At 37.7% G+C, this 12592-nt stretch overlaps 1 protein-coding gene across 6 annotated transcripts in view; it reads left to right on the top strand.

Moving 5' to 3' along the window:
• The first annotated feature begins 436 nt into the window (after positions 1-436).
• The window catches only part of ATP11B (ATPase phospholipid transporting 11B (putative)), a 128469-nt gene continuing 116313 nt past the window's right edge, over positions 437-12592 (top strand). For 5 of the 6 annotated variants that reach the window (XM_027061356.2, XM_053221174.1, XM_053221178.1 and 2 more), the window contains exon 1: positions 438-752. In XM_027061356.2, the coding sequence (XP_026917157.1) occupies positions 726-752 (27 nt within the window). In that variant the 5' untranslated portion in view covers positions 438-725. Of the gene's footprint in view, positions 753-12592 lie in introns of all 6 variants that reach the window. The other variant, XM_053221175.1, reaches the window with a different exon arrangement.

The raw sequence follows: 12592 nt of genomic DNA, 5'->3' as shown, positions 1-12592 counted from the left end.
TCATTTGTTTAAGAAGGGAGCTGCTTTATGCATTAAGACAAAGACTTTGACAATTTAATTAAACCTAAACTTGAGACCTCTGGGAATTAACCTTCAGTCGTTACACCCGAGATTGTGTGAATGCGTTTTGGGGGACGGGGGTACCAGAGAAGGCAGACAGCCACGGGAGGTAGAAAGAGGAGTCGGCAAGAAGCTGCAGATTCTAGGGAGAGACAAGCGCGATTTAATCCTACCCCTGGGATGGGGGCCAGGGAGACAGAGGTTAGAAGCTGCACCTGGCCACACTCGCGGCTGGCCCCGCCCACCGGCTGACTCTGGTTCCCGAACGCTGCCGGGCGCGCCGGGCCCCAGGGTCCGCACAGGCCCTTTCGTCACGTCCGGGGGCGGGCCCGGGAGCCGGGGGCGGGCCCGGGTGCGGCTGGGGGGCCGGGCAGGGAGGGTGGGGTGGTGGTGGTGCTCCGGGTGACAGCGGTCAATAATGAAGGTGGCTGCGGCGTGGCGGCCGGCTCAGCTGCGCCGGGCGGGGGCGGCGCCGGGGCCGCGCCTGTAGGACCTCAGGGCCGGCGCGGCGAGATGGGGACCCGGCGCGGGGAGTGAGGTGGCGGCGGCGGCGAGCGGAACTTCAGCCAGAGGGGCACTCCCGCTTCCCCCTCTGGCTCGTCAGCTTCCACCTGCAGCCCCTCGGCCCCCGCGTGCCGCGGGACCGGGACGGCGACGGCGGGGGCATGTGGCGCTGGGTTCGGCAGCAGCTGGTAAGTGCCTCTTCCCCTCCCGGACGTCCGCCGCCGCGCGGCCTCTTGGGCCCTGATGGCGGGGTAGGGCTGGCGGCGCGGAGCCGCGAGGCCGGGGCTCGGGCGCCGGGCTAGGCCGCGACGGAGACGCGCGCGGGGCCGGAGCCGGAAAGCCCCTCACGGCCCCTGCACGCGTCTCGCCTCCGAGCCCCGGACTTCGCGGCCGGCCGGAGGCGGCTGCTTCCTCCCCGCGCTTCTGATTTCCTCCCTTCTCGTCGCTCCTGGCGCCGCAGCCGCGAGCCGGGGTCCGGAGCGGATTCTGCGTCCCCCCTGAGGAAACAGGGCGAGGGTACGGAAAGAGACTGAGTGTTGGGGAGAGCCAAGAGGCTTGTGTTTCCTGCCCTTAACGATTTGGGAGACACATTTGAGCGAAGGGGAGGGGAAGGACTTAATCTTCAGCCCCGTCTTGTCACTGTTTGTAGTTGGGGTGTCACGATTCAGTGTTGGAGTTGGTTTTCGAGGAGGGTACCGTATCTCATGTAACCACCTCGCCTCGAAAGAAATTTTACTCAAGGCCTGGGTGAGGGAAAGAAAATATTCCAACACCCCGTCTACTTTCGGAAAAGATTTGGACGAAAGTTAAGAACTATGTTTTCCTTCTTACCCTGTCCTCACCCCACCTCAAGTCAAACTTTTGGAATGTGAACCTTACTTTTTTCCATTCTCTCAAGGCAGTTTGAACGAGACAGGTTTGGAACCAGTGGTTAACTTTGCAGTTTTACTGCAACATCTGGAGAAAAAAAAAAAAAATCTTAGAAAAGGGTGATTTAAAGCATATAAAAAGCGCCACCTTTCTCAGAATTAATTCAGAGAGAAAAATCTTTCCTGCCTCTTGGCAACTACAGCCCAGAAAATACAGCACTAAGGCAACAGTGACAATGAGGACAGAAATTGGTCCTGGCTGAAGAAGTCTAATCTTATCTCTATGATGAGGTCTTTTGCTGGCTGCTGCCTAATTTCTAAATCGCATTAATTAATGCTGCTACAACTCAGTATTTTCATTTACTACTTCAAAAGGCAGTGCAGCAAAAACGATTTTTGTGGCACTATAAAGATTTTGTGGGACTAAATCATTGGTACCTCTTTTTCCCTGCTCTAGAACAGCATTTTAATATTAAATCTGTTTTCAGAGCCAGCCTTCTCTTAATTCATTTTGCAAAAGGCATCGTGAAATATATTACTAGAAAAATATCTTACAAATTAACTGGAACTGCCAGCCACTTAAGTGTTGGCTTCCTATTTTTAGCTAATTGTAGATTCATATATATGCCTTGTTAGGAAACTAAGCTAATGATGTCATTATAACACGGTATTGTTGTAATACCCTGGCTTTATTGCAATAAGCCATAGCACAACTTGACTCTGGAAGTTAATGATTACAGATCTGATCTCATGCTTTTGATTTGCCAGTCTTTATATTTAGAAGATTTATTTAGCTGATGCTGTTTTTGTGTGGTAGGAAGATCATTATAAAGTGGTTTTCTTAAAGCTTTTCTAATAGATTAAGACACTGCACCTAAGTGTTAGGTATTTCTGTTAACCCGAATAAAATCTTGGTTGTATAACCACTCTCATCTTCAAGACAGGCAATCTGGTAATGTTTTTTAAAATGGCTTCAAAGGAACACAACTAAAAGGAAGGGCAGGAAGTTGTGTAGTTAATCTACAAGACAACTGCCTTACCGGGTGGTTAACAAGTTGAACAAGTTGCTGTGCATAAAAAAATGCTATCTCTGACATCTAGTTGCACACCTCACTGGTTTTACTCTTAAGTTATCAGATCTAAGTATGTAATCAGATCTGTTCCAGTGTGGGAGTTTGTATCTCTGATTAAGTGTGTACAGTCACTTAAATTATACATAATGGATAGTGGATACACAGAGTCATGAAAGTTCATTTTACTATCCCAGGCCTAAACAGCTATTTTAGTTATTATGCCAGAAATTATTCAACTCAAAGTCTAGTTTAGATTATACTTCCATTCACTCTGTGGATTGAATGTCTTTTAGCAGTAGGTTCACGTCAAAAATTCAGGTAAGTGGGACAAACTTGGGGACATTAATAAGCAAATCACAAGAATGGGTTTTTTTGAGTTATAAACAATTCATTATATGAATCCTGATCTTAACTTATGTTGTCTTGCCAAAAAAGTTTCTTGTTATTTCATTACAAAAATAATTCCTATGCTCTAATAATTCCTAATCTAAGAAATCTTTGACTCTTTGTCTCCACACAGTATTTTCACTACTTGACACAATGAGAAAACTCAAGTTGATGTTTTCCCCTTGAGGAAGTAGAGTGAAAAGAAAAAATTGGCATATCTTTTTTCGTTTTCTTTTGTTCTTTTCTGTCTCACAGTGCTGAAGTTATTTTATACAAAGAGAATTCTAAGTAGAATTTCTTATGATATTTTTCTGATACAATTAGTATTATAGTATACTCATTTCTAACAGCATATTATGTGTATTAACCCTTTAGAGATGACAGCACCTTGATTACAATAGTGAAAATGCCATTAGCTACTCACTGTATTCTAATATTTGGATTTGGATGGTAGCCATTAACCACATACGCTATTAAAATTAAAATCCAATTAATTAAATTAAAAACTCATGTGCTTATTAGCTACCATATTGGACATTTCGGAGTAGAACATTTTCATTATCACAGAAAATTCTATTGAACAGCGCTTCCTTAGACTTTTAAGTTAAAGTCTTTGCTAATACATATTTTAGTTGACATGTAATATTTCTTTACAGAACAATATAATGCTATGTTTTTAAAGCACTTACTGTGTGCATACAGTATAATATGCTAAATATTGGGGATGCAAATGTAAGTCTTATTCATCTTTGTATGTTCAGTGACTCACTGTACTTGACATGAAGTAGACATTGGGTACATGTATGCTGAGTAATGAATAGGTAAGGAAAGAATGAGTCCAGAGTTATTGCTTCTGTGTTTAGAGATAAAATGACAAAATTCAAGATTGACCACTCCAGAAGAAAACTAGAAAACTACTGTAATTTTACAAAAATCCAACTTAATCTTGTCATGCCAGGATACTATTTCTTAAACTGTTCTGCCTTCAGATTTTGGCTGTAGTAAAAGGCCTGGTGAGATGGTCTTCTGATTTGCTGAGAAAAATGGGAAGCTAAACTAAACTCTTTCAACTTTCTGTTCTCTCACACTTACCAAACTTGTTTATACCTGTATTTAATTCTTCCCTTTCCACCTGTCACAAAGGTGTGACTGTCCTCCTTTCCAAACTAACTGATCTACTTGTGCTCTAGATCCTGTCTTTGATCTTGCTCTCCACATGCCCTATCAATTATCTATACTATGTTTAGTCTTAACTCTTTTCCTTTAACCTGTAAACATGTTGAAGTCTCCCTCTATTTTACTTTGTCGTGTACTTGTGGCTGTCAAATTATTTCCAATTTTCTAGAAAATAGATCTATATAATTGTGCTGTCCAGTACACTTGAAATGTAGCTAGAATTGAGATATTCTTAAGTATAAATACAGGATTTTGAAAACAGTAAAAAAAAAAAAAAGAAAAGTAAAATGTCCCAATTTTTTATGTTGGTTACATGTTGAAATAATGGTATTTTTGATATATTGGGTGAAGTAAAATATATTATTTCAATTAATTTTACCTGTTTCTTTTTATTTATTTTTCTAATGTGGTTACTAGAAATTTAAAAATTGTATATGTAGCTTGCATTTGTGGCTTATGTTATAGTGTTTCTGTTAGTGTTGCTGTATAACATGAAAAGTGTGTTTGTGTTTCTGTATAGCACATGATATAAGCCTGGATAACTCACTAGACTGTAAATATCTTCGGGTAGGGGCATATCTTATTCATCTTTATATCCCTTGGACTCAAGACAGCAGCTGGCCCATTCATAATAGATACTCACCAACCAAATGTTGGTTGAATAAATGATTATCAGATTTATTTCAGCATCAGTTTAGAAGTAGCTGTGTTCTTTGCCTTTCTCTTAAGAGTAGAAAAGGAGGCACAGGCCTATGGTAGTATGATTTTGGTATGGCTAAGTAAGTTTTAATCTCAGGAATTAGTGTTTAAGAACCTAGATCTTTGAATATTTGCTTCTTTTATCTCTGTGTTTAGACCTATATTCTTAGACACCCAGTTTTTCATTTGATTAGGGAGGTCAAGCATTAGAGGAATACGAAATATCCCAGCAGCACTGAAGTAGGGACCTTGCTTAGATCCTCCAAAAGAACCTTATGATTGCCGTTATTGTCATTAAATATCCCTTCAATCCCTGCAGTCTGTTTTCAACCTAGCAGCCGGAATGATTTTATTAAAACACGCATTAGATCATGTAATTCAGTGTTTAAAACCTTATAAGGACTTGCTTTCTTATAAGGACTTATAAGGTCCTTATAAGGTCCTTATAAGGTTTAAAACCTTGTAAGGACTGCTTGATCTGTATCCCTCTGTGCAACCTCCCCCTTCTTTGACCCCCCCAAACTGCTTCTCAAATCCCATGTCACTTTTCCCTCACTTTGCTTTATCCACACTGGCTGCCTTGCAATTTATCAGAAGGGTCAGACATACTTCAATCTCAAGATCATTGTCCTGGCTATTACCTCTTCTAGGAATGTCAATCCCCTACACTGCCATCCGCTGGCTCCCTTATTCCCTTCAAGTCTTTATTCAATTGTTACTTATCAGTGAGGCTTTTTCTGGACATTGACTATAAAACTGTAAACCTTCCCAATACTTCCCTATTCCCCAGCCCTTTTTTTATTTCTCTAAGCACTTAACACTATTTAACATACTCTGTAATTTATTTATTTGTCTCATTTATCTCATGAAGGCAAGGATTTTTGTCTATTTTTAGTTCTCCATATAGCAAAAATTTTCTCAACTCTTTATCTACTTTTCAGTAACACCATTTCTTTCTCATTTAGTTATTTATTCACTTGAACGTTTTCTGAACACCTAATCTGTGATAGCATGTTGCTAGGCTCTCATACTACAAAATAAAGCAACCTTGGCCCTACCCAGTCTTTTAGGAGGCTCTTCTTCTGAAATAGATATTTGGATTGTTGTCATTTTTTCCTATTACAAAAATGTTGCAGTGATCATATTTATGTTTTTGTGGGGTTTTTTTCAATTGGAATACTTAGAAGTGGAATTGTTGGGTAATGGGGTGTATACATTATAACTATTAGCATGTATTGCCAAATTATTTTCCAAAACATGTGAGTTCCTCTTTCCCTATATCTTCATCAACACTTTGTACTGTCAGACATGAAAAAATTTACCAATTTGATGGATGTGAATTGTATTTTATTTTGTTCTAATTTGCATTTCCCTGATGGCTAGTGAGATTCAAGTGTCCTGTATTTCATTCATATGAATATATTGCTTGTTTTTCTATTGGATAGTTTGTCTTTTCCTTATTAGTTCTTTCAGTAATCTGTATTCTAATTCTTTATTGTGTTTGTTGTAAATATTTTCTTCCAGTTCATCCTCCCTTGTATGTATTTAACTTTGTCGATGGTGTCTTTTTTTTGACACAGAAATTTTAAAGCTATTTGTAGGTAAATGTATTAGGACTAATGATTTTATTTATAACAAACAAGTTTATTACTTGTTTAGATATTCCTTTCATACACCAGGATCATAAAGCTTTTTTTCTAGTGTTTTCTTCAAATTGTCTAAAAATTTAGTTTTTCAACATTTAGGAATTGATTTTTGTGTATGAAATAGAGAATTTATTTTCTCCCATATAGAGTTATTTGTCCCAGTACTTTTTATTGAATGAGCCATCTTTTCCCCCACTAATCAGTGTTGTTTGACTTCTCTGTCATATACCAGCATTCTCTTTCATGCATCTTGTTCTCTTCCTAAGTTCTGTCTTCAGTTTAATTCATCTGTTGATGTGGTGCGCCAGTAATGCACTTTTTTATTGTTTTTCATTTAATTCCAGTGTAGTTAACATGCAGTGTTGTATTAGTTTCAGGTGTACAATGTAGTGAGTCAGTGATTCTATACATTACTCAGTGCTCATCATTATAAGTGTACTCTTAATCCCCTTTACTTATTTCACCCATCCCCACTCTGGTAACCATCAGTTTGTTGTCTATAGATAAGAGTCTGTTTCTTGGTTAATTTTTCTCTCCTCTTTTTCCCTTTGCTTATTTGTTTTGTTTCTTAAATTCCACACATAGGTGAAATCATATGGTATTTGTCTTTCTGTGACTGGCTTATTTTGCTTAGCATTATATGCGCTAATACTATATTTTCATTATACTTGTGAATGGCAAGATTTCATTCCTTTTTATGGCTGAGTAACATTCCATATATACATTTTCCTATCCATTTATCTACTGATAAAATGAGTTGCTTCCATAATTTGGCTATTGTAAATAATGCTGCTCTAAACATGAGAGTGTATGTATCCCTTTGAATTAGTGTTTTTGTATTTTTGGAGTAAGTACCCAGTAGTGTGATTACTGAATCATAGGGTAGTTCCATTTTTAACTTTTTGAACCGCTTGTTATCCACAGCGGCTACACCAGTTTGCTCTCCCACCAGCAGGACACAAAGGTTCCTACTTTTCCACATCCTAACACCTTTTGTTTCTTGTGTTGTTTTTTAAAAACAATTTTTTTAACGTTTATTTATTATTAAGAGACAGAGCATGAGCATGGGAGGGGCAGAGAGAGGGGGAGACACAGAATCTAAAGCAGGCTCCAGGCTCTCAGCACAGAGCCTGACGCGGGGCTCAAACTCATGAACTGCGAGATCATGGCCGGAGCCGAAGTGGGATGCTTAACTGACTGAGCCACCCAGGTATCCCTCTTGTGTTTTTTATTTTAGCCATTCTGATAGGTGTGGGGTAATGTCTCATTGTAGTTTTGATTTGCAGTTCTTTGATGATGAATTATGTTGAGCATCTGTAATTCTTCTTCAGAGAAATGTCTACTCATGTCTTCTGCCCATTTTTTAATTGGATCATTTGTTTTATGGGTGTTGAGACGTATAAGTTCTTTATTTTGGATACTAACCTTTTATGGATATGTCACTTGCAAGTATCTTCTCCCATTCAGCAGGTTGTCTTTTAGTTTTGTCAATTGTTTCCTTCACTGTGCAGAAGCTTTATATTTTGATGTAGTCCCAATAGTTTATTTTTGCTTTTATTTCCCTTGCCTTCAGAGACATACCTAGAAAAAAGTTGCTATGTCCAAAGTCAGAGAAATACTGCCTGTGCTCTCCTCTAGGATTTTTATAGTTTCAGGGGTCACATTTAGGTCCTTAATCCATTTTGACTTTATCTTTTTGTATGGTGTAAGCCAGCGGTCCAGTTTCATTCTTTTGCATGTAGCCATCCAGTTCTTACAGCACCATTTGTTGAAGAGGCTAGCTTTTCCTTATTGCATATTCTTTCCTCCTTTGTCAAAGATTGACCATATAAATGTGGGTTTATTTCTGGGCTTCTGTTCCATTGAACAATGGGCCTATTTTTGTGCCAGTATGATAGATAGCATTTTGATTACTGAAGCTTTGTAGTGCAACTTGAAGTCTGGGATTGTTATACCTCCAGCTTTGTTTTTCTTTTCCAGATTGTTTTGGCTATTTGGGGTCTTCTGTGGTTCCATACAGATTTAAGGATTGCTTGTTCTAGTTCTGTGAAAAATGTTGGTATTTTGATGGGAGTGCATTAAATCTGTAGATTTATATATGGCCTTTATTACGTTGAGGTATGTTCCTTCTGATCCTACTTTGTTGAGGGCTTTTATCATGAATGGATGTCGTACTGTGTCAAATGCTTTTTCTGCATCTATTGAAATGATCATATGGTTTTTATCTCTTTTATTGATGTGATGTATCACATTGATTGACTTGCAAATATTGAGCCACGCTTGCATCTCAGGGATAAATCCCACTGATCATGATGAATGATTTTTTTTAATGTATCATTAGATTCAGTTTGCTAATATTTTGTTGAGGATTTTTGGATCTGTGTTCATCAGAGATATGGCCTGTAGTTTTATTTTTTCTTTCTTTCTATCTTTTTTTTTTTTTTGTAGTTTCTTTATCTGGTTTTGGTATCAGGATAATGCTGGCTTCATAGAATGAATCAGGAAGTTTTCCATCCTCTTCTATTTGTTGGAATAGTTTGAGAAGAATGGATATCATGTCTTCTTTAATGTTTATTTATTTATTTATTTTGAGAGAGAGAGAGAAGGAGGGCAAGAGGATGTGCGAAGGGGAGGGACAGAGAGAAAAGACAGAGGATCCCTGGCAGGCTGTGTTGTCAGCGTGGAACTGGACATGGGGCTCCATCTCACAAACCATGAGATCATGACCTGAGCCAAAACCAAAAGGTGGATGCTTAACTGACTGATTCACCCAGGTGCCCCTTTATCTTCTTTAGGTCATTTTGTTCAGTAGAATTTACCTATGAAGCCATCTGGTCCTGGACTTGTTTGTTAAGAGTTTTTTGATTACTGATTCAGTTTCATCACTGGTAATCAGTCTGTTCAAATTTTGTATTTCTTCCAGATTCAGTTTTGGGAGATTGTACGTTTCTATGAATTTATCTATTTCTTCTAGGTTATCCCAATTTGTTGGCATATAATTTTTCATAATATTCTGTTACAATCTTTTGTAATTTGTGGTGTCAGTTGTTATTTCTCTCCTTTCCTTTTTCTTTCTGATTTTATTTGAGTGTGTTCCCTCCCTCCCTCTCCCTTTAATGAGTCTGGCTAAAGGTTTATCAATTTTGTTGATATTTTCAAAGAACCAACTCCTGGTTTTATTATCTGTTCTATTTTTTAGTTTCTATTTTATTTATTTCCGCTGTAATCTTTATTATTTCCTTCTACTAGTTTTGGGTTTCATTTGTTTTTCTTTTTCCGGATGCTTTAGGTAGAAGGTTAGGCTGTTTATTTGGGTTTTTTCTTCTTTAGGTAGGCCTGTATTGCTATAAACTTCCCTCTTAGAACAACTTTTGCTGTATCCTAAAGATTTTGGACTGATGTGTTTTCATTTTCATTTGTCTCTGTGTATTTTTTTTTATTTTGTCTTTGATTTCTTGGTTGACCCGTTCATTGTCTGGTAGCATTTATTTAACCTCCATGTATTTGTGAGCTTTCCAGGCTTTTTCTTGTGGTTGATTTCTAGTTTCATAGCATGTGGTCAGAAAAGATGGTATGACTGATCTTTTTGAATTTGTTGAGACTTATTTTGTGGCCTGATATGTGATTGTTGATTTTCTGTTTAGATCATATATTCATTAATGTAACTGGGGTGTTATGCACTGTCTTAATTATAGTATTTTTTATAAAGTCTTGATATCTGGCTGAACAGACCCCCCCAATCCTTTTTTTCTTTCAGAATTGCATTGATCTTTACCCTTCCATATGCTATTTTTAATCAGTTTACCTACTTCTGTGGAGAATCATTCTAGGATTTTGATTGACTTTGCATTTAATTTGTTAAGTTTCTTTTCATATTTTTCTCTTTGATGAGGTAGACGCTATGGATTGTATTTTATTATTTTCTAGCTATACCTATGTATTGAGTATCTCTATCTGCCTACAAATAATATAGGGATTTACATTTTAACTCAAGTATTTCCACTCTCACTTTTCACACTACTATTACATAATAGTTTAGCTCTACTTTTTTCCCTTTTACCAGCTTTATTGAGATTTAACTCACATGCCATACAATTTACCCATTTAAAGTTTCAATTTTTTTAGTATATTCATAGAATTGTGCAGCCAACACCATACTCCAATGTTAGGACATTTTTATACCCCTAAAAGAGACTATGTTCCCAGTAATTCTCACTTTCCATTCCTCCAAACCTGTAGCCCCCAGCCCTAATCAGTCACTAATCTACTTTCTGTCTCTATCGATGTGCCTGCTGTGGACATTTCATATAAATAGCATCATACAGTATTTGGTATTTTGTGACTGTTTTCTTTCACCTGGCATAATATTTTCAAGGTTGATTGATGTCATAGCACATATCAGTAATTCATTCCTTTCTTTGTCAAATAATATTTCACTGTATAGATATAGTATATTTTGTTTATCTATTCATCAGTTGGTGGACATTTAGTTTGTTTCCACCTTTTGGCTAGAAATAACACTACTTTGACCTGTAATGGACAGGTCTTTGCATCCATATATATTTTCATTTCTCTTGGGTATATACCTAAAGTGTGGAGTTACTGGATCATATGGTAACTCTATTTTTAACTTTGTGAGGAATTGCCAAACTATTTTCCAAAGTGGCTGCACCATTTTACATTCCCATCAGCAGTTTTTAAGTGTTGTGTCTTCATATCCTTGTCAACTCTTGGTTTTGTCTTTTTAATTATAACCATCATGGTGGGAATGATACCTCATTGTGGTTTTGATTTACATTTTGCTAATAACTAATGATTTCAAACATCTTCTCATGTCCCTGTTAGCCATTTGCACCTTTTCTGGAGAAATGCCTATTCAAATCTTTTTGTCCATTAAAAAATTTTTGAAGGGGGCACCTGGGTAGCTCAGTTGGTTGATCATCTGACCCTTGACTTCAGCCCAGCTCATAATCCTAGGGTCATAAGATCGAGCCCTACATTGGGCTCTGTACTGAGTTGAGTTTACTTAAAATTCTTTCTCTCTCTGCCTCTCTCCCCCATTTGTGCGTGCTTCTCTCTCTCTCTCTCTCTCTCTCTCTCTCTCTCTCTCTCTCATAAAATTAGAATACTTTTAATTGAGTTCTAAGAGTTTTTTTATTCTAGATACAAGACCCTTAGCAAATAAATAATTTGCAAATATTTTCCCCCATGATGTGTGTTCTAGTTCTGCTTGTTTTTAAACTCAAACATTTTCCAACTTTTTAGCAGTTACTCATTTTTATTTTCTACCAAAATTTAATGATTTCTTTTACTTACCATTGTTTCTTGCATACCACCTCTTCCCTTTGGATTTACTTTTATTTTTAATGAAATACATTCTTTTGTAGGGGTGATCTGTTTCAGTTTTTATGTCTTTATTTCATAATTATTATTGAACACTAATTTAGGTACAGAATTCTAGATTAACATTTACTTTCACTCAATATTGAAGATACTACTTATTCCATTGCTTTCTGACATTTATAATTGCTGGTATAAAGTATGTTTTTAATCTAATTGCCATTACTTTGTTAGTAATCTGTGTTACATGGATTTTAGGGTTATCTCTTTGTCCTTGATATTTTGTAATTTTATTGTGCTGTATCTATAATATTTTTTCATGTTTTTCCTACTCTGCACTTGTGTGTGCTTTCAGGCTGAAGGCTCTTATTAATATGGTTCAGAAAATTTTTCAGCTATTTTTTTTTCTTTAAATATTGCTTCTCAAAGAATAAAATCATTCCATTTGCAGTAACATGGATGGAACTGGAGGGTATTATGCTAAGTGAAATAAGTCAGTCAGAGAAAGATATCATATGTAGATCTTGAGAAACTTAACAGAAGACCATGGGAGAAGGGAAGGGGAAAAATAGTTACAGAGAGGGAGGCAAACCATAAGAGACTCTTAAATACAGAGAACAAACAGAGGGTTGATGAGGGGTGGGGGAGAGGGGAAAGTGGGTGATGGGCATCGAGGAGGGCACTTGTTGGGATGAGTACTGGGTGTTGTGTGTAAGCCAATTTGACAATAAATTATATTAAAAATACATACATACACATATACATACATACATACATACATACATACATACATACATACATACTGCTTCTCAGCCTCTAATATTCTCAGTCTAGAACT

This window comes from Acinonyx jubatus, chromosome C2, assembly GCF_027475565.1.
Source record: "Acinonyx jubatus isolate Ajub_Pintada_27869175 chromosome C2, VMU_Ajub_asm_v1.0, whole genome shotgun sequence".
Taxonomy (NCBI): Eukaryota; Metazoa; Chordata; class Mammalia; order Carnivora; family Felidae; genus Acinonyx; species Acinonyx jubatus.
The sequence above is the reverse complement of the archived record's forward strand: the minus strand, read 5'-3'. Positions and strand labels throughout refer to the sequence as shown.